The 24438-nt window shown below is 43.8% G+C and overlaps 1 protein-coding gene across 3 annotated transcripts in view; it reads right to left on the bottom strand.

Moving 5' to 3' along the window:
- The window catches only part of LOC146348219 (fatty-acid amide hydrolase 1-like), a 56343-nt gene that overhangs the window by 26274 nt on the left and 5631 nt on the right, over positions 1-24438 (bottom strand). For all 3 annotated transcript variants that reach the window (XR_014790563.1, XM_084852609.1, XM_084852607.1), the window contains exons 2-4: positions 12475-12588; positions 8280-8423; positions 7145-7278 (exon numbers count right to left, since the gene is read on the bottom strand). Coding sequence is in view for 2 of the 3 variants with exons in the window: in XM_084852609.1 (XP_084708735.1) it covers positions 7145-7278; positions 8280-8423; positions 12475-12588 (392 nt within the window). In the remaining variant the exon portion in view is untranslated. The remainder of the gene's footprint in view (positions 1-7144; positions 7279-8279; positions 8424-12474; positions 12589-24438) is intronic.

The raw sequence follows: 24438 nt of genomic DNA on the forward strand, positions 1-24438 counted from the left end.
ACTGCTGTAGGTAAGGAAGGAGTATTGCTCTCATCACTTAGTGGTTCTGGTTATTTCAGCAGTGACAGAAACACATCAGTTCCAGATAGATCTTCAGCAGCTACCTTTGCTGAAGACAACCCACTCTGGCCAGAACGCCCTCTCAGATGCCGCACTGACCCATCTGCACACTGGACCTTGTACAACACAGGTCCAGTGACCTCAATGATAGAGAAAGGAACCCAGCTTGGTCCAGCACCATAGTTCCTAGCAAACACCTGATCTTGTGGGGCAAATGAACAGAGAGTAGGAGCTGAGAAGGCTGCATCCAGAGCTTGCTCCCATTTGCCTTGTAAGTCTTCAGCTAAATCTGGGTGGAGATGGTCAAAGCAAGTTTTTAGACTCCACCCATAAGTTACTCTACTGGACTGACTCCTGCTGTTGCACAAGGAGTAACATGTTGAGCAACAAGAAACCTGGCAAAGTGTCTCGGCCAGTTTCCTCCCGCAATGCGCTTTAGGGCATCTTTTGTTGTCTGCATCACTGGTTCAGTTTGGCCATTTGCTCAGGGATGATGAGGTGCAATGGTACCAGCCTGAATAAGGTTCTTGTCCACAAATGATTTAAATTTAGCAGATGCAAAAGCAGTCCCATTGTCTGAGACTACATTATCAGGCAACCCATGGGTTGCAAATAAGTGGCGCAGTGCTGTGATTGTTGCAGCAGCTGTTTGTGATAGTACTAAGATTACTTCAAGCCACTTTAGAGTAAGAACCTACCACAACCAAGAAGTTTTTTTCCTTTTAATGGTCCTAAAAAATCAATACAGATTCTTGACCAAGGCTTCTTGGTCACTTCCCATGGAAAGATAGGTGCCCTTGGTGGATTGTGCCTAGCAGCTTGACAAGTACTGCACTCAGTTACAGTTTATTGGCCCTCATCCAGTCCATTACCGTGCCCAGGCACTGATTCAGAACAGCCACTGCCTCACCTGGTTTTGATAAGAAAGAGAGGTAGAGCTGGATGTCATCCGCATATTGATGGCACCTCAGCCCACACTTCTGGATAACCTCCCCCAGCGGTTTCATGTAGATGTTAAACAGCATGGGGGATAAAATAGAGCCCTGTGGAACCCCATGGCACAATTGCCATGGCATAGAGCAATAATCATCCAGCACCACCTTCTGGAATCGGCCATCCAAGGAGGAGCGGAACCACTGTAGTGCAGTGCCTCCAACTCCCAACCCAGACAACCTATCCAGAAGGATACCATGGTCGATGGTATCGAAAGCCGCTGAGAGGTCCAGGAGAAACAACAGGGTCGCACTCCCCCTGTCCCACTCCCGGCAGAGGTCATCCCACAGGGCAACCAAGGCAGTTTCTGTTCCAAAACCAGGCCTGAAGCCCGATTGAAATGGCTCTAGATAATCCATTTCATTCAACAGTGCCTGGAGCTGTCCTACAACCACCCGCTGAAGCACCTTGCCCAGGAAGGGGATGTTGGCCACTGGCCTATAATTGTTAACATCCTCTGGGTCCAGGTTAGGCTTTTTCAGGAGTGGTCTAATTACCACCTCTTTTAAAGTGGCAGGCACCACTTCCTCTCTCAAGGAGGAATTTACGACCTCCTGGACCCAGCCAGACATCCCCTCCTTGTTTGATTTAATAAGCCATGAAGGGCAAGGGTCAAGCACACAAGTGGTCGATCGGACTTGGCCAAGCACCTTGTCCGCATCCTCAGGCCTCAGTAACTGAAACTCATCCAATAAAACTGGACCAGACGGTGCTCTGAATGCCTCTACCAATGGAACTGCATTAATGGTGGTGTCCAATTCATGACGAATCTGAGCGACTTTATCTTCAAAGTGCCGTGCAAACTCGTCACAGCGTGCTACCGAGGGTTCCACCATCTCTCTCCCTGGCCCAGAATGTAACAGGCCGTGAACCACTCGGAAAATCTCCGCTGGATGACACTGAGAAGATGCAGTGCTGGTGGAAAAGAACTGTCTCTTTTCCACCCTCACCGCCACAGAGTAGGCTTGATAGTGGGCTCTTACCTGTGTTCGGTCAGACTCAGCACGAGTTTTCCTCCACCTGCGTTCTAGCTGTCTCCCCTCTTGCTTCATTGCCCTCAGCTCAGGTGTATACCAAGGAGCTGGCCAGGCTCTGCTCAGAGGGAGAGAGCGCTTGGGCGCGATCGTGTCAACCGCCTGAGCCATGTCTGCATTCCACTGAGCGACCTGGGCTTCGACAGGAGCACCAGCCATACCAGCAGGAAAATCCCCCAGAGCCCTCTGGAATCCATCAGAATCCATTAATCTCCGGGGGCGGACCATTTTAATAGGTCCCCCACCCTTGCAGAGGGGGAAGGCTGCCAGGAGTCTAAACCTCAACAGGAAGTGATCTGACCATGACAAAGGGACAGATGTTAATTCCTCCACTTTCAGATCACCATCCTCCTGCCCAGTTGAGAAAACCAGATCAAGTGTGTGTCCTTTTAAATGCGTTGGGCCGATGACATGTTGGGACAGCCCCATGGTTGTCATGGCAGCCATGAAGTCCTGAGCCGCCCCGGATACAGCGGCCTCGGCATGGAGGTCGAGATCCCCCAGGACCATCATCCTAGGGGTCCTCAACACCAAGTCCGAGACCACCTCCATCAGCTCAGGCAGGGAGTCTGATGGGCAGCGGGGTGGGCGGTACACCAACAGAATCCCTAATAAGTCCCGGGTACCCAACACAAGGTACAGACACTCAAGATCTGCACTCGAATGAACAGGAAGCCTGGAGAGGGCGATTGAATTCCTATAGACCACGGCAACCCCCCTCCACGACCCTCAAGTCGGTGTTGGTGCTGCACCGAGTACCCAGGAGGGCACAGCTGGGAGAGAGTGACCCCTCCCAGTTCCCCCACCCAGGTCTCAGTAATACATACCAGGTCAGCCTCCTAATCCACAATCAAATCATGGATGAGGGAGATTTTATTTTGGGCCGACCTGGCATTCAGCAGCAGCACCAGCAGACCCGAGGGCAGACTGGTAAGGCTGCCAGAAACCATCAGGTTGGGGGAAGAACCAGAAGAGGGGACAGCTGTAAGGTGTCTAGCCCCTCTTCTCCTCAGCTGGCCTGTTAATTCCCCAACACCATACCTCCTCCTGCCTGTGACCATAGTTATAGTGCACCTCCCCGACCCCCTGAGTTGCCCAATAGTCCTCCCAGGCACATTATAAAATGTTCAACAGTATAAAATATAAAAGATAAAAGAGATAAAAGAGAACAGCAGCTAAGAAGGAGCAGATAAAGTCCACGTTTGCCCCTTTCTCCCTCATCTTTAAAGCTGCTGCCCCCTGCTGCTGCTATTTGCTGCTGGTATCTGTGGCTGCTGGTGTCTCTGGAGAGGCAGGTGGGTAGGTCTTCAGGTCCTGTTCTACACGACTCCAAGTATGATGCTAAGTGCGCACTTAGCGTCGCACTTGGTGCGATGCCGAGGCGCTGCCTCTGGCAGCCCAACCTTAAGTACCTGTTTGCCGGGGCAGAAGCAGGCTCAGGATCCGCCTGGTGCAGCTGCTGGCTGGTCCTCCTTCCCCCAGGCTCCTTCCCTGCATAATAATAAGCAGTTGGTGCCTCTGTACCATCTGGAAATTTCTGGCTTAGCACAGCACCAACCCCGTAAGAAGAAGCATCAGTAGTAAGGATTAGTGTGTGTGTGTGCGGGGGAGGGGGGGGTCATCTTAATGTACAAGCACAGAATTGGAACTCAACAAGTGTTTGACATTCTGGAAAGCATTCTCATGCTGGCTGGTCCACTTCCATGGAACTCCTTGTCCCAGCAAGCAGTGAAGTGGCTCAGCAATTATAGCCTTTTGTGGAAGAAACACATGGTAGAAATTGAGAAAGCCCAAGAAGGCTTGAAGTTCCTGCTTTGTTTCTGGAGCAGGTGCATCGTGAATTGCATGTGTTTTTTCATCAGTGGGGTGAATGCCACAAGCATCAATTGTTGTTGTTGTTGTTGTTGTTCAGTCGTTCAGTTGTGTCTGACTCTTCGTGACCCCATGGACCATAGCACGCCAGGCCTTCCTGTCCTGCGCTCTCTCCCGGAGCGTGCTCAAGTTCATATTCATTGCATCCGTGATGCTATCTAGCCATCTCATCCTCTGCCGTCCCCTTCTCCTTTTGCCTTCAGTCTTTCCCAGCATCAGGGTCTTTTCCAGGGAGTTTTCTCTTCGCATTAGGTGGCCAAAATATTGGAGCTTCAGCTTCATTATCTGTCCTTCCAATGAGCACTCAGGGTTGATTTCCTTTAGGATGGACTGATTTGACCTCCTTGCAGTCCAGGGCACTCGTAAGAGTCTTCTCCAGCACCACAGTTCGAAAGCATCAATTCAAGCATCAATACGATAGCCCAAAAATGTTATGCTGGAGGTTCCGGTTTAACATTTCTCCTTTTTTACATGAACGCCAGATGCGTCAAAACGATGCAGGACTTCTTGAAATTGTTCGGCAAGCTCTTCCTCTGTTGATCTCGTGAGCAGGACATCATCAAAATATAGTACAACACCTGGAATTCCAGAAAGTAGGGTTTCCATGAATTGTTAGAACAGTCCAGAAGCCACAGGAACTCCAAATAGCAGACGCTTTACTCAGAATGCCCCTGGATGAGTGATTATTGTCTGGGCATCTGCTGTAGAATTGTCGACGACCAACTGTAGATATGCTTGGGCCAGATCAAGTTTTGCAAAGACTTTCCCTCCACCAAGAACAGCAAGGAGTTGATTGACAGCAGGCATTGGGTGTGGATGCTGCTTTAGTGCCTTATTCACAGTGCGCTTGTAATCCCCACACACTCTCACCTTTCCACTAGGCTTTAATACTGGCACAATGGACATAGCCCACTGGGTCTGTGTAACTCGTTCTAGCACACCTTGCTTGATGAGATGATCAAGCTCTTCTTCAATCTTTTCCTGCAATGCAAAAGGCACATTCCTGGCTTTCATGCAAATTGGTGCAATAGATGGATCCAGATGGAGCGACACTGGCATCCCTTTGTATTCTCCCAGTTCTTCAGAAAATACTCTTGGAAATTTATTAACAATAGTTGCAAGTTGACCTGTAGTAAGGGCGTTAATTCCTTGAACACTAATCCCTACTGATGCGAACCAGTTTCTCCCCAAGAGGTTTTTCCTCTGTCCCTCCACAATTATAAGTGGAAGCTTCCCTTGGAAGGAACCATAGTGTGCAACTACAGTGCAGCATCCAACAATATTGACCTTCTTTAAATTGTAATCATGCAGAATGCATGATGGACTTGACAACTTTGGAGCAAGGGTCCCAGAAAATATGTGCTTAAAGGTGTCTCTGTTAACGATGAATACCCCAGACCCTGAATCCACTTCCATTTTGCACTTTCAGCCATTGATTAATACTGTTGAATACAACACAAAATCATGAGGTTCTTTGCCACAGACCTTCTGAATGTGATATAGCTGTTGAGTTTCATCACTCTGTGGATCATCAACCCCATGAGACGCTAGGTGGAGTGACTCTTTGCTATAGTTCCCCAGCCTTGTGCTGACAGATTAAGAATGGCAGTCTCACTCAAGGTGACCCTTCTTCTTGCAAAACCTGCACTCAGCATCCTTGAATCTGCACAGAGAGCGCTAATGTGGTCCTCCACAGTTTGAGCAGGAATAGGTAAGCCAGAGGCAGATTTTATGGAGGACATTTCTTGCGTTCTATTGACCCAAAATTCTCAGCCTGCTTGCTCCAGATGGCATTTACATCATCTGCATCTCTCTTGAGTTCTGTGACATATAGTGATGCAGTCTCACTGGCTAATGCCTTTTCTTGAGCCATTGCAAATGTCAAGTTTGGCTCGGTCAGGAGGCATCATTGTAGTGCTTCATCATAAACCCCACAGACAAGGCGATCCCTCAATATATCCTCTAGAAAATCCCCAAAGCTGCAGTGTTGAGAAAGATGTCACAGTTCTGCAATATAAGTGGCAATGCCCTCTCCAGGTTGCTGCATTCGTTTGTGAAATTTACATCTCTGCACAATAACAGAAGGATTTGGTGAGAAATGTATCTTCAATAATCCTAAACGTTCATCAAATGTCTTAGTTTTGGGTGAGGCAGGAGCAGTGAGGGATCTCATTATGCCAAATGTCTGCGGTCCGCAAACAGTTAAGAGCACAGCTCACTTTTGTTCAGCATTGGCTGTCTTATTTGCTTCCAGACAGGATGAAAGCTGTTCCGCGTAAGAATCCCAGGAAGCAGGTTGACTAACTTCTCCGATATGTCCAAGAGCAGCCATTTTGGTTTTAATTCTCTTTTAAAAAACAAAACAAAACAGGAGTTGCTCAAGTTCTTACGTGGGTCTAGCTGACTGCTTTCCAGTTAGCTGTGTAAATGGATTCACAGTCCTGGCTGCCTGTATAGCTCTCAGGATCCCATCCTCATCACCACAAAATGTTGTACAGGTACAAGGAATGACCGCAGAGTCAGCAGGCCCCAAACACAACTGTTCTTTAATTCAGCTCACAGAGGAGTGAACGCTTAGCAGAAGCTCCACGCACCGTTGCTATTCCCAGCTCTACAGGAGCTGCCAAGGTTCAAAACAATAACTAAGCCACAGCACCCCACCCCCCGATACATAACATACCCAATATGCCTAATTGGTTCCCTTTAGCTAACCAGGAGAAGTACTCAGGAAATACGAACACTATTAGTAGTGCAGAAAGATGAACAGGCCGTGGGATTTTATCATTTAAAAACAAACAAATTAAAGTGTATTTAATACAAGAGATGTTATAACTTATAATTAATCACACAGTTCTTGGTCTTACCCTGCCTGCTCTACCCCTTCTAACACCTATTCCCACAACCCCACTATCTAGATGTAGCTTCATCAAACCCTAAGGCCCTATCTCCCCTATCTCTATCTAACCAACTGTCTGCTCCTCCCTTTCATAAACTCAGTCTCCTCACACACACACAAGCCCCTCCCAGCTTTCACTCACTCTCTACCAGACAATTAACGCTAACTTACCTGGGTTCTATTTAACACGGCAAACACATACAAACATTGATATAGACTCCACATGGAAAGCACTGTGATTTTGTCGCAACCATACATAACAATATAGCAGAAAAATGCTATTATTTACCTCAGCAAAGCCTGGGGAACATTGGTTTTTGCAAATGGAATTGCTCCTTGATGTTTCAAGACCTGGACTACAACAGCATCTGCTGCTGCTGGCTGGGTGAGATGCTTCACCAGGCCCAATGTGGAATAATGGCCCTGGGGAGAAAAAAGGGAATATGAAGATGAGGAGATTCAGCTTCCCCACAGAAACTTTAAATATCATGCAGTGGTGCTGGCCACAGTACAACACAAATCACCAAAAAGAAAAAAAAAAAGATTAATGAATTAGCTAGTAATATTCTTGAAAATTATGGACCATTTCATCTATCGAGAAAGTTGAATGGACATCAACAGTACCTCATGTGGCTAAGCTCATGATAATACATGCTAGCAGGCTAGTCACAAAACTACCTTTGATAGGCCGAAGGCACTGCTGAGTAGACATTTCTCAAAGGATTCTGACAGGGCAACTGATATTCTGAATGATTTAACACATGGCAAGATCATAAAAGATCACCATGTGCTGGAGAGTATTTTATAATGGAGTGCATCAAGAAGCAGTAATCACAACCAAAAACATAGTACAATCCACCTTTATAAAGGTTCTTCAGCACGTCAAGGGGCCTGATCTTGACATATATGTGAATATTCACAAGACTGATCACCACACCAAATTATGGAAGCTATCATGTAAAAATTAAAAGGTCATGTAAATTACCCCAAAGTGATAGGATCACATCCTAGGGAGACCAGATCCTAAGGAATAGGATCCAAAGCTCATATCCATTATTCTGTCTTGTTCCAGAAATGGATGATGTCACAGTGCAATGCCAATCCCACCTTCTTTGTTACTGCAGGATTAAATGTTGTTTTGCCTCAGCAAATTTTCTGGGTGGTGTATGGTTTATCTCCCATATTTTTATTTTAACATAGTGTGGACACGATTACTTTAGTTATTAAATATTTATAGGTACGCTAAGTATTGGACAATATTTTAAAATGGACCAGCCTCTGCCAAAATTAGCTGAAGACGTATGACAAACATCTCACTTATCCCATGAACAAAAATGCAAGCCATTAAAGAAATCTTCATACGCAAATACTGGTTTGTCACATGAATGCCCAGCACACCTGTGCATGGCCAACACGAGTTTTACCTTGCAGTCAATGGAGTCCTTTATGCTGACAGGAACCCCATAGAGCAGACCTTTCTTCTCCTGACTTTTCACATGCAGAAGCTGGGATTCACTGTCTTCCAGATAATCAGTCACACAGTTGACATCTCTAGTTGCTTTCAGGGCCTGTAAAAAACAAGAAAAGGCAGACAGTTCAATCCAGAGATCATAGAATCAAAGAATAGTAGGGTTGGAAGGGGCCTACAAGACCATCGAGTCCAACCCCTTGCTCAATGAAGGAATCCAAGTCAGAGCATCCCCGACAGATGGCTGTCCAGACTCCTCTTAAATGCCTCCAGTCTGGGAGAGCCCACCACCTCCTTAGGTAATTGGTTCCATTGTCATATTGCTCTAACAGTCAGGAAGTTTCTCCTGATTTTCAGCCAGAACCTGGCTTCCTGTAACTTGAGCCCATTATTCCATGTCCTGCAGTCTGGGATGATCGAGAAGACATCCTGCCCTTCCTCTCTCTGACAACCTTTCAAGTACTTGAAGAGCGCTATCATATCTCCCCTCAGGCTTCTCTTCTCAAGGCTAAACATGCCCAGTTCTTTTAGTCTCTCTGCATAGGGCTTTGTTTCCAGTCCCCTGATCATCTTTGTTGCCCTCCTCTGAACCCTCTCCAGCTTGTCTGCATCTTTCTTAAAGTGTGGTGCCCGGAACTGGACGCAGTACTCCAGATGAGGCCTAACCAGTGATGAGTAGAGGGGAACTAGGGCTTCCTGGGATTTGGAAGCTATGCTTCTATTGTTGTTGTTGTTCAGTCGTTCAGTCATGTCCGACTCTTCGTGACCCCATGGACCATAGCACGCCAGGCCTTCCTGTCCTGCGCTCTCTCCCGGAGCGTGCTCAAGTTCATATTCACTGCATCGGTGATGCTATCTAGCCATCTCATCCTCTGCCGTCCCCTTCTCCTTTTGCCTTCAGTCTTTCCCAGCATCAGGGTCTTTTCCAAAGAGTTTTCTCTTCGCATTAGGTGGCCAAAATATTTGAGCTTCAGCTTCAGTATCTGTCTTTCCAATGAGCACTCAGGGTTGATTTCCTTTAGGATTGACTGATTTGGCCTCCTTGCAGTCCAGGGGACTCGTAAAAATCTTCTCCAGCACCACAGTTCGAAAGCATCAACTCTTCGGAACTCAGCCTTCCTTATAGTCCAGCTCTCACAGCCATACATTACTAATGCTTCTATTAATGCAGCCCAAAATAGCATTTGCCTTTTCTGCAGCCACATCACATTGTTGGCTCCTATTCAGCTTGTGATCGACAACAATTCCAAGATCCTGCTCGCTTGTAGTGTGGTTGAGCCATGTATCCCCCATCTTGGAACTGTGCATTTGGTTTCTTTTTCCTAGGGGCAGAACTTGGCATTTATCCCTATTAAATGTCATTCTGTTGTTTTTTGCCCAGCGCTCCAGTCTATCAAGATCACTTTGAATTCTGTTTCTGTCTTCCAAAGTATTAGCTATTCCACCCAATTTTGTGTCATCTGCACATTTGATCAGCATTCCCTGCACCTCCTCCTTCAAGTCATTAATAAAAATGTTGAAGAGCACTGGGCCCAGGACTGAGCCCTGCGGTACCCAGCTTGTTACCTCTCCCGAGTTTGAGAAGGTCCCATTGATAAGCACTCTTTCAGTCTGATTCTGCAGCCAACTGTGGATCCACCTGAGAGTTGTTTCATCTAGCCCACTTTGAGCTAGTTTGCTCATCAGGATATCATGGGGCACTTTGTCGAAAGCTTTGCTGAAGTCGAGGTATATGATGTCCACAGCATTCCCACAGTCCACAAGGGAGGTTACTTGATCAAAAAATGAGATCAGATTCATCTGGCAGGATTTGTTCTTGACAAATTTATGCTGGCTTCAAGTAGTCACTGCATTGTTTTCAAGGTGCTTACAGATGGATTGCTTTATCATCTGCTCCAGAATTTTCCCAGGGACTGATGTCAGACTGACCGGTCTATAGTTCCCAGGTTCCTCCTTTTTACCCTTTTCGAAGATAGGAACAACATTAGCCCTCCTCCAGTCATCTGGCACTTCACCCATCCTCCATGATTGCTCAAATAGACAGTGGCTCCGAGAGTTCTTCTGCCAGTTCCTTTATTACTCTAGGGTGCAGTTCATCTGGCCCTGGAGATTTGAACTCATTCAAAGTAATTAGGTGTTCCTTGACCATATGCCTATCGATCTCAAGCTGCAATCTTGCCCCTTCAGCCTGAACTTTGCCTTTGCCAGGGAGGCATAGACCCTCTTTTGAGAGAAGACTGAGCCGAAGTAGGAACTGAGCACTTCTGCCTTTTATTTGTCCTCTGTTATCATTTTGCCATCCTTATTTAATAGCTGAACCACCATTTCTTTCCTCTGTCTTTTACTATGCACGAAGCTGAAGAAAGCTTTTTTGTTGCTTTTAGCATCCCTCGCTAACCTCAGTTCGTTCTCAGCTTTAGCCTTCCTGATGCCATCCTTGCAATTCTGTGTTACCTGCCTGTACTCTTCCTTTGTTGCTTGGCCTTCTCTCCACTTCCTATATGTGTACTTTTTTGTTTTCAGGTCATCTCTAAGCTTTTTGTGAAGCCACATTGGCTTCTTCTGTTGTCTTCCAGCTTTTTTTCTTGGTGTTTGAAATTGTGCCTTTAGAATTTCCTTTTTTAAAAAAACTGGTATCTCCACCCATCAAATAAGGGTGTACTTGGAAACTATATTTGCAATGGAAGAATTTAAGCCCCACAAATAGAGGCAAACATCAAAATGGCAGAGAATAGTACTATTTTGAGGCCTGCCTCTTTCTCATCATCTCTCTTTTCTCTTTTTCTTTTTGCTTTCTTGTGTTCAATGCCCCTTTTCTCCCTCTCTCTCAGAAAAGAAAATGACACTTCTCTTGTCTAGGCACTACTGGGGTAGATCCAAATTTAGTCATACTTACACCCAGTTCACATGTCACAGTGGCAATTCATTGTTTGTTTAACAAAGGAATTGCGGGGATGAGCAGAGTGCATGAGCCACACACTTGTCATTTTCGCTTGGGTTGTTTTATGATGTGTGAATCCAGAATCATTGGGTTGTTCATGGGTTAAACAATCCAAAGTTAACTCATGGTTGATTGTTAACTCTGAGTTGTTTAACTCATAAACAACCAAGAGTTTCCAGGTTCACACATCATACAACAACCTAGGAGTGGCTCCTGGGTTGTTGATTAAAATCAGAAATTATGAGCACACAACTCATACATTCTGCTTGTCACCCCTATCCTGGGTTAAACAACCCAGGAATTGCCACCATGATGTGCAAAACAGTCTTAGAGTAGATCCACTGAAATAAATGGGACTTAAGTTAGTCATGACTAACTTAAGTCCCATTTATTTTAATGAGTCCACTCTAAGTATGACTAAATCTAGATCCAACCCAATACCTGATATTCTGATATCTATAAACTGGATCTTTTGTTAGAATGCTTGAGGTTCATGGGATTCTGAACATCCTCATCTAGAAATTTCCACTGCACAGATACAACATTCACAGAGGCCAGCACAGGGAAATAATATAAATTTCTTCTTCAAGCTTACTTTATTCTCCTTCCCTAGAGCTATGGGGCCGAGCAAACAGCCTGAATGCCTGCTATCTGGGGACAAAAAAGAACTGAAATAGATGTAACCTGTTCCTCCTTAACAGAGGTGCCAATTCTAAAATTACATAATTAAATCCACGTAATTTTCAAACCAATGACTTTAAGGATGGGATGTAAGAGTTGCCCATGTTGGCTCTTTGGGAAGGTGGCCAGAGGTCAGATAGAGGATTTAGTCTGTGATCCTATACAGAGTTATCTGGGAGTCATTTCCACTGAACTCAATGGGACTTACCTCTGAGTAGACATGCATAGGATCACACTCTGGGGTTTGTATGGCAGGTTTGACAAAATTGCTTCCCGTTCAAGAGATATTACGATTGTTCTGATTCCAGCAACAAGTCTCCTACAGCACATTAGCATAAGAGCACACTGGTGGCGCTGTATAAATAAATAATAATAGCAACATAGATGCCTCAGACAACCATTTTCAAGTGCCTTTTAACCTGGATTAGTTTTGATGTCCTTTGTACAAGTGCACAGTTAATAGGTAAAGGTTCACTCTGACCTTCACCCATTTCACCTCAGCTTTGCTGGTTTGGAAGTCGCTGCTCACCTTGTCCATGTAAGTATAGAAGACACTCTCAGGTGAGAGTGAGCCATCCCTGAGTTTCCCACAGAGCGCAGGCAGAGCCAAAGACAGGATGGTTGTTGGTTGGTGACTTGGATTCTGAAGGAGAAATGAAAAAAGATTTTTATGGCTGCCCACTTTACCTGCTTACACAACCACCCACACAAGAAGAGGGAGCTGTGATATATGCCATTACATGCCCTTGTTAAAAATATATATATGTGGGAATGACAACAAGAGCCATCTCTACACCAGCCTAAAATCCTGCATTTAAAACGGGCTTTCTGCTTCCATTTTAAATGTAGGATCACTACAGACTCCCTTTACATGTGCTTCCTTTCCCCCTTCCCCTCCCCCCCTTCTCTGAGTTTTCCATATGTTTCATTGATCTCGCTTTTCTACTTGCAACTTTTCCTTTTTTCACAGAGGGAACTCAAGCGGAACACAAGCAGGGTAATTTGATAGCTCATTGTCAAGGAAGGAGGAAAGATCCCTGCAGCCGGGACCGGCCCCAACCTCCCTGCAAGTGAAGACCGCTCAGGACCCAATCCCAGGACCCCCTTCCCAAAAATAGGACTGGCCAAACCTGGCCTTTCAGTCCCCCAAAATACCCAGTAGCCACCCTCTTAAGCCAAGAGGCACTGAAATTAGCACTGAGGTCGTGCAGAGAGATCACACCAACTAAAGGTTGGATAAAGATTTATTAAGATCAAAATAAAGGGGTAGAGGGAAAGGGAAGAATGGAAAGAGCACGTTACACAGAGGGTACAAAGCTATATCACTTAACTATATACACAGAGCTTCATGAATGCACACCCAGCAAAATAATAAATCTACCTGGCCTAGCCTTGCACACCTAAGTAGGGATCTCCCTGGATAGCAACCAGCCGTCTACAGGTCCAGGACCACCAGGATGAAGGGAGACCCCATGCCTCGACCTCAGCCCACTTTTAAAGCCCTGCTCTGGCAACCCAGGGCAGATTTTGCTTCAGCCAATCACTGGCTCAGTCCCTGGGTGGACCACCCTGGCCTCCGAGAGGCTGGAACTCTTCATTACCTCCAGCTGTTGGCACTTTCTAGGTAGCAGGGGCTGCGTCTGGCCTTGGGCAAAGGGCCAAGGAGCCCTTAGATTACAAACAATTCCAGGTGGTTACATCGGACGTGACAGCCTGACCTGATCTTATGGCGGAGAGCAGGCCGTTCTCCTTGACATGCTTTCGAACTGTGGTGCTGGAGAAGACTCTTACGAGTCCCCTGGACTGCAAGGAGGTCAAATCAGTCAGTCCTAAAGGAAATCAACCCTGACTGCTCATTGGAAGGTCAGATACTGAAGCTGAAGCTCAAATATTTTGGCCACCTAATGCGAAGAGAAAACTCTCTGGAAAAGACCCTGATGCTGGGAAAGATTGAAGGCAAAAGGAGAAGGGGATGGCAGAGGATGAGATGGCTAGATAGCATTACCAATGCAATGAATATGAACTTGAGCACATTTCAGGAGAGAGCGGAGGACAGGAAGACCTGGCGTGCTATGGTCCGTGGGGCCACGAAGAGTCAGACACGACTTAACACTGAACAACAACAACAATTTAAAAATGGAATAAAGGTCATTTAGAGCAGGAGACACCCTGGAGGTTAATGGCATCATCTACATTGCCCACAAACATTTGTGAGTGAGCAATCTCAATAGCAGGATAAAAGCTCCAGAACAGTAATGACGATAAGAGCCTTCAAGACTAGGATCATAAGCCATCAACATAATGACAACAAGAGCCATCAAGACTAGGATTAGTAAGCATAGAAGTTGATAAGAAACCAGAGGCTGCAAGCCCCCCTTGTTCAACACTTTACAAAATAAGAACATAATTTCAAGGACTTGAAGTTTTGCTGTTTGAAAAAAGTCTAAACTCAAGGACAACAGCTGCACCGCAGACTTGTACAGAGGGAACTGTTCTGGATCTCTCCTTCAGTGACTACATCTCCAGCTGTCTTGAATGAAGAGATAAACTGGATGGTTATGCATTAAGATGGACTACTAACAACAGTGCTTTGCATATATTTTTTATGTCTAGCCATTACATGTTTGGTTGCTGTAAAACTGTTGATGTTTTTAAATAAGCCAGATGGATGCCCCTTAAGGAATTAATTATGACTCTGTTGGGCCCCATCCCCCACATCTGTGCCTTTGTGGTTTCAAGAATTTAGCTGAGAGTTCCACGTTTCCTCAGGCTGAGTGGGGTAGCCTGAAGGCCCCCTTTGGGCAGCATTCTGAGCTACCCTATTATCGGTTAACTGGTACAAGGCGCAGAGGCAAGACTTTTAATTTGGTGACTTTTTAATTTTTTAATATTTTTAATATTTTCATATATATCTAAGTACCAGCTTTTAAGCATTATTTTAACATAATATTGCTTTTACATTCACAGGTTTAGAGCTCAATCCTATGGCCGCTAGAGAGCATCTATACGGCCACAGGATTTTTCAGGTTCTGGGAACCGAGCTCGGAGCCAGCGTGCCAAGCTCGGTGCCCAGAAACCCAACTCCCCTCCCCCTTCCCCCGCATAGGCAGAGCCATTCGTCCCTGGCTCTGTGCTCATAAGAGCAGTGCGGAGCAGCAGAAAAGGGGGCGTTCCTGGGGGCAGGGAGGGGACCGAAGAAGTGCCATTACGACACTTCCTATGCCTCCCCCTACTGCTCTGACGTGCTCTGGCCATCTAGCTGCAAATGAGGGATGGCCGGAGCATGGAGAAAATCCCCTCTGCGTTCCGCCCACCCTGCATTGGATACCCTGAGTTCAGAGGCGGCCAACTATCCCTACAGGATTGCGCCCTTAACTACTGCAGTGTCTTATCCTAGTAATTGTGAGGAATCTGTTATATACAGTGCATTTGCATACATAATATTTGTTCACTTTTTGGCATATCTCTTATATACTAGACCATGTCCTTTGTACTTGACCACTGAGAAAGACTGTCTGTCAAGTGGCATTTGGTTCATTTGGTATTGATTATCTTTGGTATGGTTAGGGGTTTTTTTTAGCACAAAAACACTGTATTCTCTCTCTTTTTTAGATATATACTTTTAAACTACACAGATTAAAAAACCTTTATCATTGGATTTTGTCATATATATTTATTATCACCAGTAAGCCCAACCCAGTTGTTTCAACTGCTTAGGGTTGTGGGACACTTCCTGTTTTGTTTGGTCAAATCCCCAGTTAATCATGAACTCACTGGATGGATGTTTTTTCCCAACTTTTAGACTGAAGTCCTCATCTGGAAAATGGGAACAAGAACAGGCTGTTTAGTGAGAGTTGCTGGGAGGTGGAATGAACTGAAGATGGTTAAATATACTACACGTTAAGTAATAAGAGTCTAGGTTCCCATGATCTCTTGAAAGTTAAGCCTGTAACCAAGCCTAAATACATGTCACTGAATCAATCACATATTCTTTGCCTGTTTATCCCTGTCGTTCCTTGTGTCAAATTTTAAATTCCTCAGGGCAGAGGAATTCCAGAAATTCCTCTTCTGACCCAAACCCTAAATAAAAGGTTTAAAACAGATAGATATTGCTGAACTTTCACAAAGTGTATTTTTCTACCCTGCAATATTGGAGTTTATTTTTACTTTTCATATGTTGCTAATGTTCTGAAATCATCCTTGTCAGTGCTAGTTTATCTCATTGCCAAATGCCACTTATAGACTAGGTTCACACAACGCAACAACCCATACTCAAGGTTGTATGTGGGTTGTTGTTGAGCCAAGAGTTGTGCTGTATGAACTCAGCTGCGCTAACAAACCATGGTTTATTAACCCCGAACAATCCATGAAGAGAAACCAATGGGGCTGGTTCACAAAAGCCCACCATGGCTTAAGGAGCAATCCTATGGCCCCTAGATAGAGTCGGGGGCAGGGGAGCATAGGATAATTTGGATTCCTGGATCCCAGATTGGAGACAGCACTCCAACCGTGGATCCAGTAATTTGAGCTCCCCACTCCTCCCTGCCAGTGTGGAGAGGACCGTGCCAGCAACCTCAGAGAGGGGGTATTTATTTATTTAAAACATTTCTTGGCTGTCTTTCAGGGCAGAAGCCCTCCCAAGGCGGCTTACAGCAATAAAATACATAAAAACTAGTTAAAATACTAAAAGCAATAAAAACATAAAAATAAACAACAATAAAAGCCAACAATAAAACCAGCAGCAGCAACAATGGCAATAACAGCAACAACAGCAGTCATATATTAAAAAAAGGCCACAGTAAAATACCATGTTTTCAAGGCCTTCTTAACATGGAGGACCTCTGATGGCAACTTGTTCCATAAGTGTGGGGCCACTGCAGAGAAGGCCCTCTCATGTGTGATCACCCACGTGACTGTGGGCAAATGAGAAGGGCCTCTCTTTCTGATCTTAAAGTGCAGGCAGACTGATACGGGTGAAGGTGGTCCTCAAGTAAAGGGGTCATGCCAGTGGGCAGGGACAGGAGGTGACTAGGGAAGCCAGAATACGACATATCCCAAGGCCTCCCCAGCCTCCTTCCCTTCTGCTCCAACGTGCCCCAGTTAGACAGGTGAAAAAGCCTGTCTAGCCAAAATGCAGAGGTGAAGATCACCTCTTCTGTTCCTCCCGCTCTGTTAAGGATGCCCATAAGCCTCAGAGTTTGGAGGCTTATGGGCATCACTATAGGTTTGCAACCTTATTTAAATAGACTAATTAACCCTGGGACTATATATAAGAAAAGCATCAACCACTATGATGAGCCAGCTATCTCTTGTGTAAGGCAAAACTGTAAAATATTTAGCTTTCTCAAATAGTTTCGAGCAGAGCTTTCCAAACTTTTCGTGTTGGTGACACACTTTTTAGACATGCATCATTTCGTGACACGGTAACTCAATTTTACTAGCAAACTGGAGGTTCAACTGACCCGTTATAAGAGATACGGACACATACATAAATTGTAATAACGAAATGTATGGGGATACAACATATCTCATGAAAACCTTTCATTTATATTTTTAAAAATATATGATTTGTAAGATAATAACATACATTGTTGTCATTTACAAGTAACAGTATGTAAATATGTGCAAGAATTTTAAAAAATTGAATAACACCAATAACTACTTACCATTTTAATGGGATGTATGAGGTTGATGGGATGAACACAGCTTTTCAATATTTGGTGGAATATTAGATAAAGACACTCGCATTTCGTCATCAAGCATTTTTAAGCTTCCACATTTCAGTGTCTTTAAGTTTGCCCTCAGTGTCTTTAAGTTCGCCCTCAGTGTCTTTAAGTTCGCCCTCAGTGTCTTTAAGTTTGAAAAGGATACTTCACAAATGTATGTAGTACAAAACTGCAGAAGAACTTTTAACGCTTTTTTAGCTATGTTTGGATGCATTTTTGAAATGCGAATCCAAAAGCTAAGTCACCCTGTTCTTGCATCATTAACAGATTTCGATCATTTTTTATGTCAGCTAATTCTTCTTCAGTAAGTGAAAAATTCCTCATTGCAGTTGAAAGAAATGGATTTCTGATCCAATCATAGTCTTGGATTTCAACATTTGGGAAGTAATGATGAACTTTCTCTCTGAGCAATGTTAAATGGTCAACAGTTAGCGAGCTGAGATCACATTTTAGCTGGCACTCAGCAGTTTTGGAAAACATTTCAAAATTTCCTTCTTTCACTTTCCTTTTCCAAATTGCTATTTTGTCTCTCATAGCACAAATTTTATCTACCGCTATTAAGATATTTCCTCCTTTTCCTTGCATACTGGTGTTTATTTTATTCAAATGTTCAAATATGTCAGCAAGATATGCCAATTTTGTGCACCAAAGTTTGCTTTGAATTAGATCACAGAATTCATTTTGCTGATTTTCCTCAAAAAGTTTAAGCGTCATTTCCCTCAATTCATATACACGACAAAGCACTCGACCTCTTGAGAGCCAACAAACTTCTGTGTGCAGTAGAAGTTTTTTAAACCTTGCCCTCATATCTTCACAAATATGACCAAATAATCTTGATTGAAGAGGTCTACTTTTAATGTAATTGACCATTTGAACCACTTTGTCCAAAACTTTTCTTAATTCATTTCCAATGGTTTGCGCGACTAGTGCTTCGTGATGTAAAAAGCAATGAGTAATTATAATATTTTCATTCTCTTTCTTTGCTAAAGCTATAAAACCTTTTGTTGAACCAACCATTGAGGGTGCGCCATCTACACAATTTAACCATTGCAAATTATTTTCCTTCATGAAGCAATCAAAAGTTTTAAATATATCTTCACCTCTAGTTCTCATTGGAAGTTCTAGACAACACAAGAATTGCTCAATAATTCTGTCAGTATGAATGAAACGTATAAAAACCAATAATTGTGCTAACCCACTGACATCTGTTGCTTCATCTAATTGCAATGTAAAGATCATATTATTGTCTTGAAAAATATCCTTCATTTGCTGCTTAATGTCATCAGACATGTCTTGAATACGTCTTCCGATTTGTGTTATCTGCCAAAGGGATTTTATTAACTTCTATCTCAAATTCAGGCCCAAACATTGTTCGAACAATAGCACAGCAAGATTCCTTTATGGTGGTTTCGGCAATAGCGTGTGGGTCCTTGTTTTTGGCATTTGAGCAACAAAGTAACTTGCCTTTTGAGCTATCTCTGATGTCTTCATTCTCTTTGTGAATGATGCAGACTGCTTCTTTAGAGATTCTGAAAGCTCAATAAAGTATCCTACTGGTTTTTCTGACAAATGACAGTGTTCTGAGGTAAAATGACGCTTTAATTTATTTGGTACCATACTTTCATTTGCAAGTATATCCCCACAAACTAAACACTGGGGACAAGGATTGTTTTCATTACCAGAAAATGTGAACCCCAGTTTCATATAATCTTTGCTGTATAAACAAGGCTTGGAAATTGTTCCTTTACACTTCTTACGTACTAATACAGACCGTTCAACAGTTGATTCTTGCGTAGCTTCTTCTATAGCCGCTACATTTTGTTCATTGCAAACGTCTTCACCAGCTTTCCTTTTCTTAATTAGAAAGGTATCCATTTTACGGGTAATTCAACTGCAATTTAATGAATAAATCTATGCAAATTTATTTCTAGGTTTTAGCATTAACTAAATATGAAAATAACAGGACTGTTTTTAGCGCTTATCTTTGTTTTTTCTTATGAAAATAACAGCACCTGCGCTCCACTCCCACAGCGATAAAGTGAGATAAAGATAGGAATCAGGACCAGGAGAAAATGTGAAAAATAAACAAATTAACTAAAGTATTTACAATACATATTAGGACACATAGGTCCAGGTAGGAGCTCAGCTGCAAAAACACATGAAGTAGAGAAGCAAAAGTCCATCAAAAATGGTGTAAATATATATGTCTCACTACAAGGCTATACTGCTGTAAATATTTGCAACGCCTATGTCCAGTTCCAGCACTCTCCGGTGGTACACTGCCAGTGGGTGGTTAATCCACAATTACAGCAGAGTAAAAATAAATGGCAGAAATCAACTGAGCTCCATTCCGACTGGCCAAGATGGCGGACGGCCTGCTCGGTGCAGTCCCAGGTGGTGTTTCCATCTGTGTGTTACTTTGGCCTGGCCGCACAGCAGCGCAGTGCAGAAGTCCGCGAAGGGCATGCCCGAAACCACGCAGGGCTGGTGGCCGCTGCCACTTCTCCGCGCCGGTGTCAGCCAAGCTCTGCTCCCAGGGCAGTGCCTCCCTTCCCCTCTCTTCGCCCCGCGCCTCTACCTTTCTGGGCAGGGCCTGCCCAGCGCAGCCCTCCCTGCTCTGGGGGCATCCAGCGGGCCATTGTTCTCCCCTGCTGCCCTGCAGCCGCACCGAGGACGTGGGGAAGCCTCTCGCCCGAGCTGATTGCAAATTGCTCGACTAATTGCTCGAGCTTCGAAAACTTCGAATTCTCCACACTCCTCATGCAACCAGCGTTACCACACTCCTCGCCATACCGCTCCAACACCGCCAATCACGTGCATCCTACGTCAAGATGCCACGTGATCCTAACGTAGCTAATGTTAAAGCACCTAAGCTTTAGCAGCTAAGCTGCTTTAACATTCGCTGCTTTAGGAAGTTCCGGGGGAGGGACCAAGCAAAGCAAATGTGAGTAAGGGAGCTCCGCGGTGGCCTTCTGCATAATTTTCGCGCGACACACCTACACACTGCCAGCGACACACTAATGTGTCGCGACACACAGTTTGGAAAGCTCTGGTTTAGAGAGACTAAACTAATTTTTATTTATTTATGCATTTATTTATTACATTTCTAATACTGCCCAATAGCCGAAGCTCTCTGGGTGGTTCACAACAATTAAAACTATAAAATACAACATGATAAAATATAATATAAAAGTTTAAAACTACAGTATAAAATAAAAATAATAACCAAACAGAACCTAGCAGCAGTGCAAAGATTTAAAATCCAGTACCAGATTTTAAAAAAGGAACTGAAAAACTAAAATGTCTCGGAGAATAAACAGGTCTTCGCCTTGAGCCGAAAAGGCCACAATATAAGTGTCAGGACAGCCTCTCTGGGAAGCTCATTCCACAACAGAAAAGTTCCTCTTCTTAGTAGCCACCCATGTCACTCTATTTGGTGGGGGGTCCCGGAGAAGAACCGCTAAAAACAACCTTTGGGTCCGGGCAGGTGCTTTTGGAAGGAGACAATTCTTTCAGGTAACCTGGCCCCAAGCCATTTAGGGCTTTGAATGTTAATACCAACACTTCGAATTAGGCCCAGAAATGGACTGGCAGCCAGTGCAGATGGAAAAGCACTGGCATGTGATCATGTTGGCCAGTCCACGTTAACGATCTCATTGCCCTATTTTGGACCAGCTGAAGTTTCTGGGCCATTTTATAGCTTACTGCAGTAAGGTATAGAAATCAAAAGCTTGATATACAGATGTTTAGAAGAATTTACAGACTTAGGGCACAATCGTGTGCATGCTTAGACAGAAAAAGTTCTGCAATGCCTAGCATGTCTGAGCATGCATAGGATTGCGCCATTAGGTTTAATTAGCACATTTTGAATAAGGAGTTTTCTTGTCAAAGCTGTACTTTAGAATTCATCTTATCTAGCCAGAAAAGGTATATGTGTAAGCCTTTTGTGTATGTTTGGCTTTTTTAAGGAATTTTAGTAACAATGAAATAATTAAGACTGTGAGCCCTAATTTATGGGACCAGTAGATATTAGCTATGACATAATCTCTACACAAAAAGGTATGCATATGTTTTGCAATGAGGTAGCTTCTTATTAAAAAGCCCATGTTCCTGTCTGCTGAAAGGCGTATTCAGAGCTGAATCTTGGTATGTAGATAAGATCTCTCCATTTAAACTATTAGGACTAAAAGTCTAAGAACAAGAAATGTTTAGGAAATACTATTTCCTGTTAAGCTATTAAGATCTAAGAATCTTTAGCAATGTTCTCTCTTGCATAAAATATTTTTTTAAAATTATTTTATGCAAGCTGTGTTTTGATGTTATGCTTTAGGAGTATATTTTAATAAAAACGGATCAAAAGATTTTCCCTTTGTTAAGTCTTGCTAGTACAAAACCAAAATTGAATCTACCCTAGAACAATTTTTGTGATATGCTTGGGTTAAAGTCTATTACTCAGCTATAGCTGACTGGCAGCCAAAGGGCTCCTCAATACCGGAGCTATAACTTGAAAACATTCAGCAAAGGCCAAACCCGTAACAACATTGAATTCAATGGAGCTTACTTCTGACTAAACATGTATAAGATTGCATTGTTAATGTTTTAAAAACATAACGCAAGGGTCAATGGCTGTTTTCACCTAAGGAGAGAAAACTATGAATATAAAACAGTTTGCTCAGTAAATAGAAATCCTCAACTCAGAGGTGGAGTACACATAAAAGAACTGGAGGGTGCAGCAAGCATCCCAGTTTGGCAATTGAGATACCCATGAAGCGCTGCTCGTACCATACTGAAGCAAAATAACAGACTTTTACTGAGAAAGGTTGCAGTAATAATAGAAGTTGGCTCTGCTCAGTTGTGGAACTTGGATCCATCTGACGAAACAGACCTTGGAGTGCTCTCTAATGCAAAACCCTGTCTAACTGGCTGCATATCGGCCAAATGTGTACAAACAGAAGCTGAATTTGTACTCGAATGCCAAACCTCATACTAATATTGAAAACCACTGGGATTTTTTTTTTTTTTAGCTTTGCTATCTATTGTTGTTCATCTTGATGCCGAACAACCTCATGCATGAAATAAAGGGTGCTTAACTCATCCTTGACCTCCAGCCTCATTTCTTATTGAGCGGAGAACCCAACACCATACAGTATGAGAAAGGCAAAGTTGTAGCTTTGGCTCAATTTGTATGTTTACCAGAAAGGAAGATTTGGTTTTTTTAAAAAATTGCAAGTAAACAGATGTATGTGAAGTTGCAGATAGAAAGACAAAAGAAGAAAGTGTGGAGGGCACCAGGTTGGGGAAAGCTGGAGTAGAGGCTTGTGGAGAAGTGCAGAAAAGTACCAGAAAGTGTATAGTAATAAAAAGTAAGTCAAGATGAGAGTGTGATAGAAATGTTGCAAAGCATGGTGAACTAATGAAAGTCAAGTGAGAATTGCACAGAGAATGCAGTCTTGTTCAGTGTGGTGAAGAGCAGCCTTCCCTAACCTGGTGCCCCCTCCAGGTGTTTTAAGCCACAATCCTATGCACGTTAAGGCAGGAAAAATGTCTTGACAACACCCAGCATTCCTCAGCTGGCAGTGCTGGCTAGGGAATGTTGGGCATTGTCGGACTTTTTCTGTCTAAACATGCATAGGATTGTGCCCGTAGTCTCAACATCCTATCAGATCTACCTAGCATGGCCAATGATCAGGGATGATGGGAGTTGCAGTTGAAAATATCAAGTTTAGAAAGGCTAGGCTAAACCGTTGGATTAAGACTAGAGTTCAAATCCTCCACTCACCCAGGAAGCTGCATTAGTCTGTTATAGCAGAAACAAAAAGATATTGTGGCACTTTAAGAGGAATAGATTTATGCTGGCATGAGCTTTTGGGGACTAAAGCTTATGCCACCCAATCTGTGCCTTTGAAGATACAAAAACAGCAGCAACAACAAATGTTGGTGGGTTGAGTCCAGATCAACATTGCAGGGTTTACTTCTCTCACACTTAGGACTGTCAGCAGGTGTTGCACTGAAAAAAGACTGTTGACAGGTGTAGCTTCTCCCTTGACTATGAGGAGTTTAAGCCAAATCCCTAGTGACCTTTACACTGTGGTAAAAGTCCCAAACTGGACTTGGAGGTCCGTGCCCAGCTGCCCTCCAATTAAGCTCTGGACACGTGGGTAAGATCCAACTCAAGTTTATTCGTGTACAACAAAGGCAGCTCTGTCAACCCAGAGGCAGCACAGCCCAACACTCACCAGTTACATTTATAATCATAAGGTGGCTAAATAAGTGATATCAGCCAAGCCCAGCGCGCATGTCTGCTCATTATCAACTGAATTTTTACTGAACTACCACTCCCAGCTTCTTCTCTCTCAGAGAGTCCTGCAACTTTCCCAGGATTTATGACCTAATTATTTTGGAACCACAATGATTGTGTCGGGTGTGGGGTGAGTTGCTGTGCCAGCAAGATAACTTATCTCTACTGTCCTAGCAGCTCCTCCTTCAGTACAGAAGAAACAGAGACAACAGTTGTAGGCTTTTGAGGAATCTGCCACGTAGGCACCAAGAAGCCGAGATGACATGGCTTTGCCTTAGTTATTTTCCACAACACAGACACCTTGTAAGTCTGAGACAAGAGGAGGTCATGGGTAATAAGGTTATGTGATGTTTTAGTTGAAGGAATGTTGTAAGCTGCTGAGATGGTTTGAATAAATCTGGGTGAACATTCTAGATGTTTCTTGTTTTGCATTGAGCTATAGAAATTTCTTAAACTGCTGATTCTGCAA

The sequence above is a fragment of the Heloderma suspectum genome, chromosome 4 (assembly GCF_057233095.1).
Source record: "Heloderma suspectum isolate Gila_16-S chromosome 4, 16-S_ref, whole genome shotgun sequence".
Lineage (NCBI taxonomy): Eukaryota > Metazoa > Chordata > Lepidosauria > Squamata > Helodermatidae > Heloderma > Heloderma suspectum.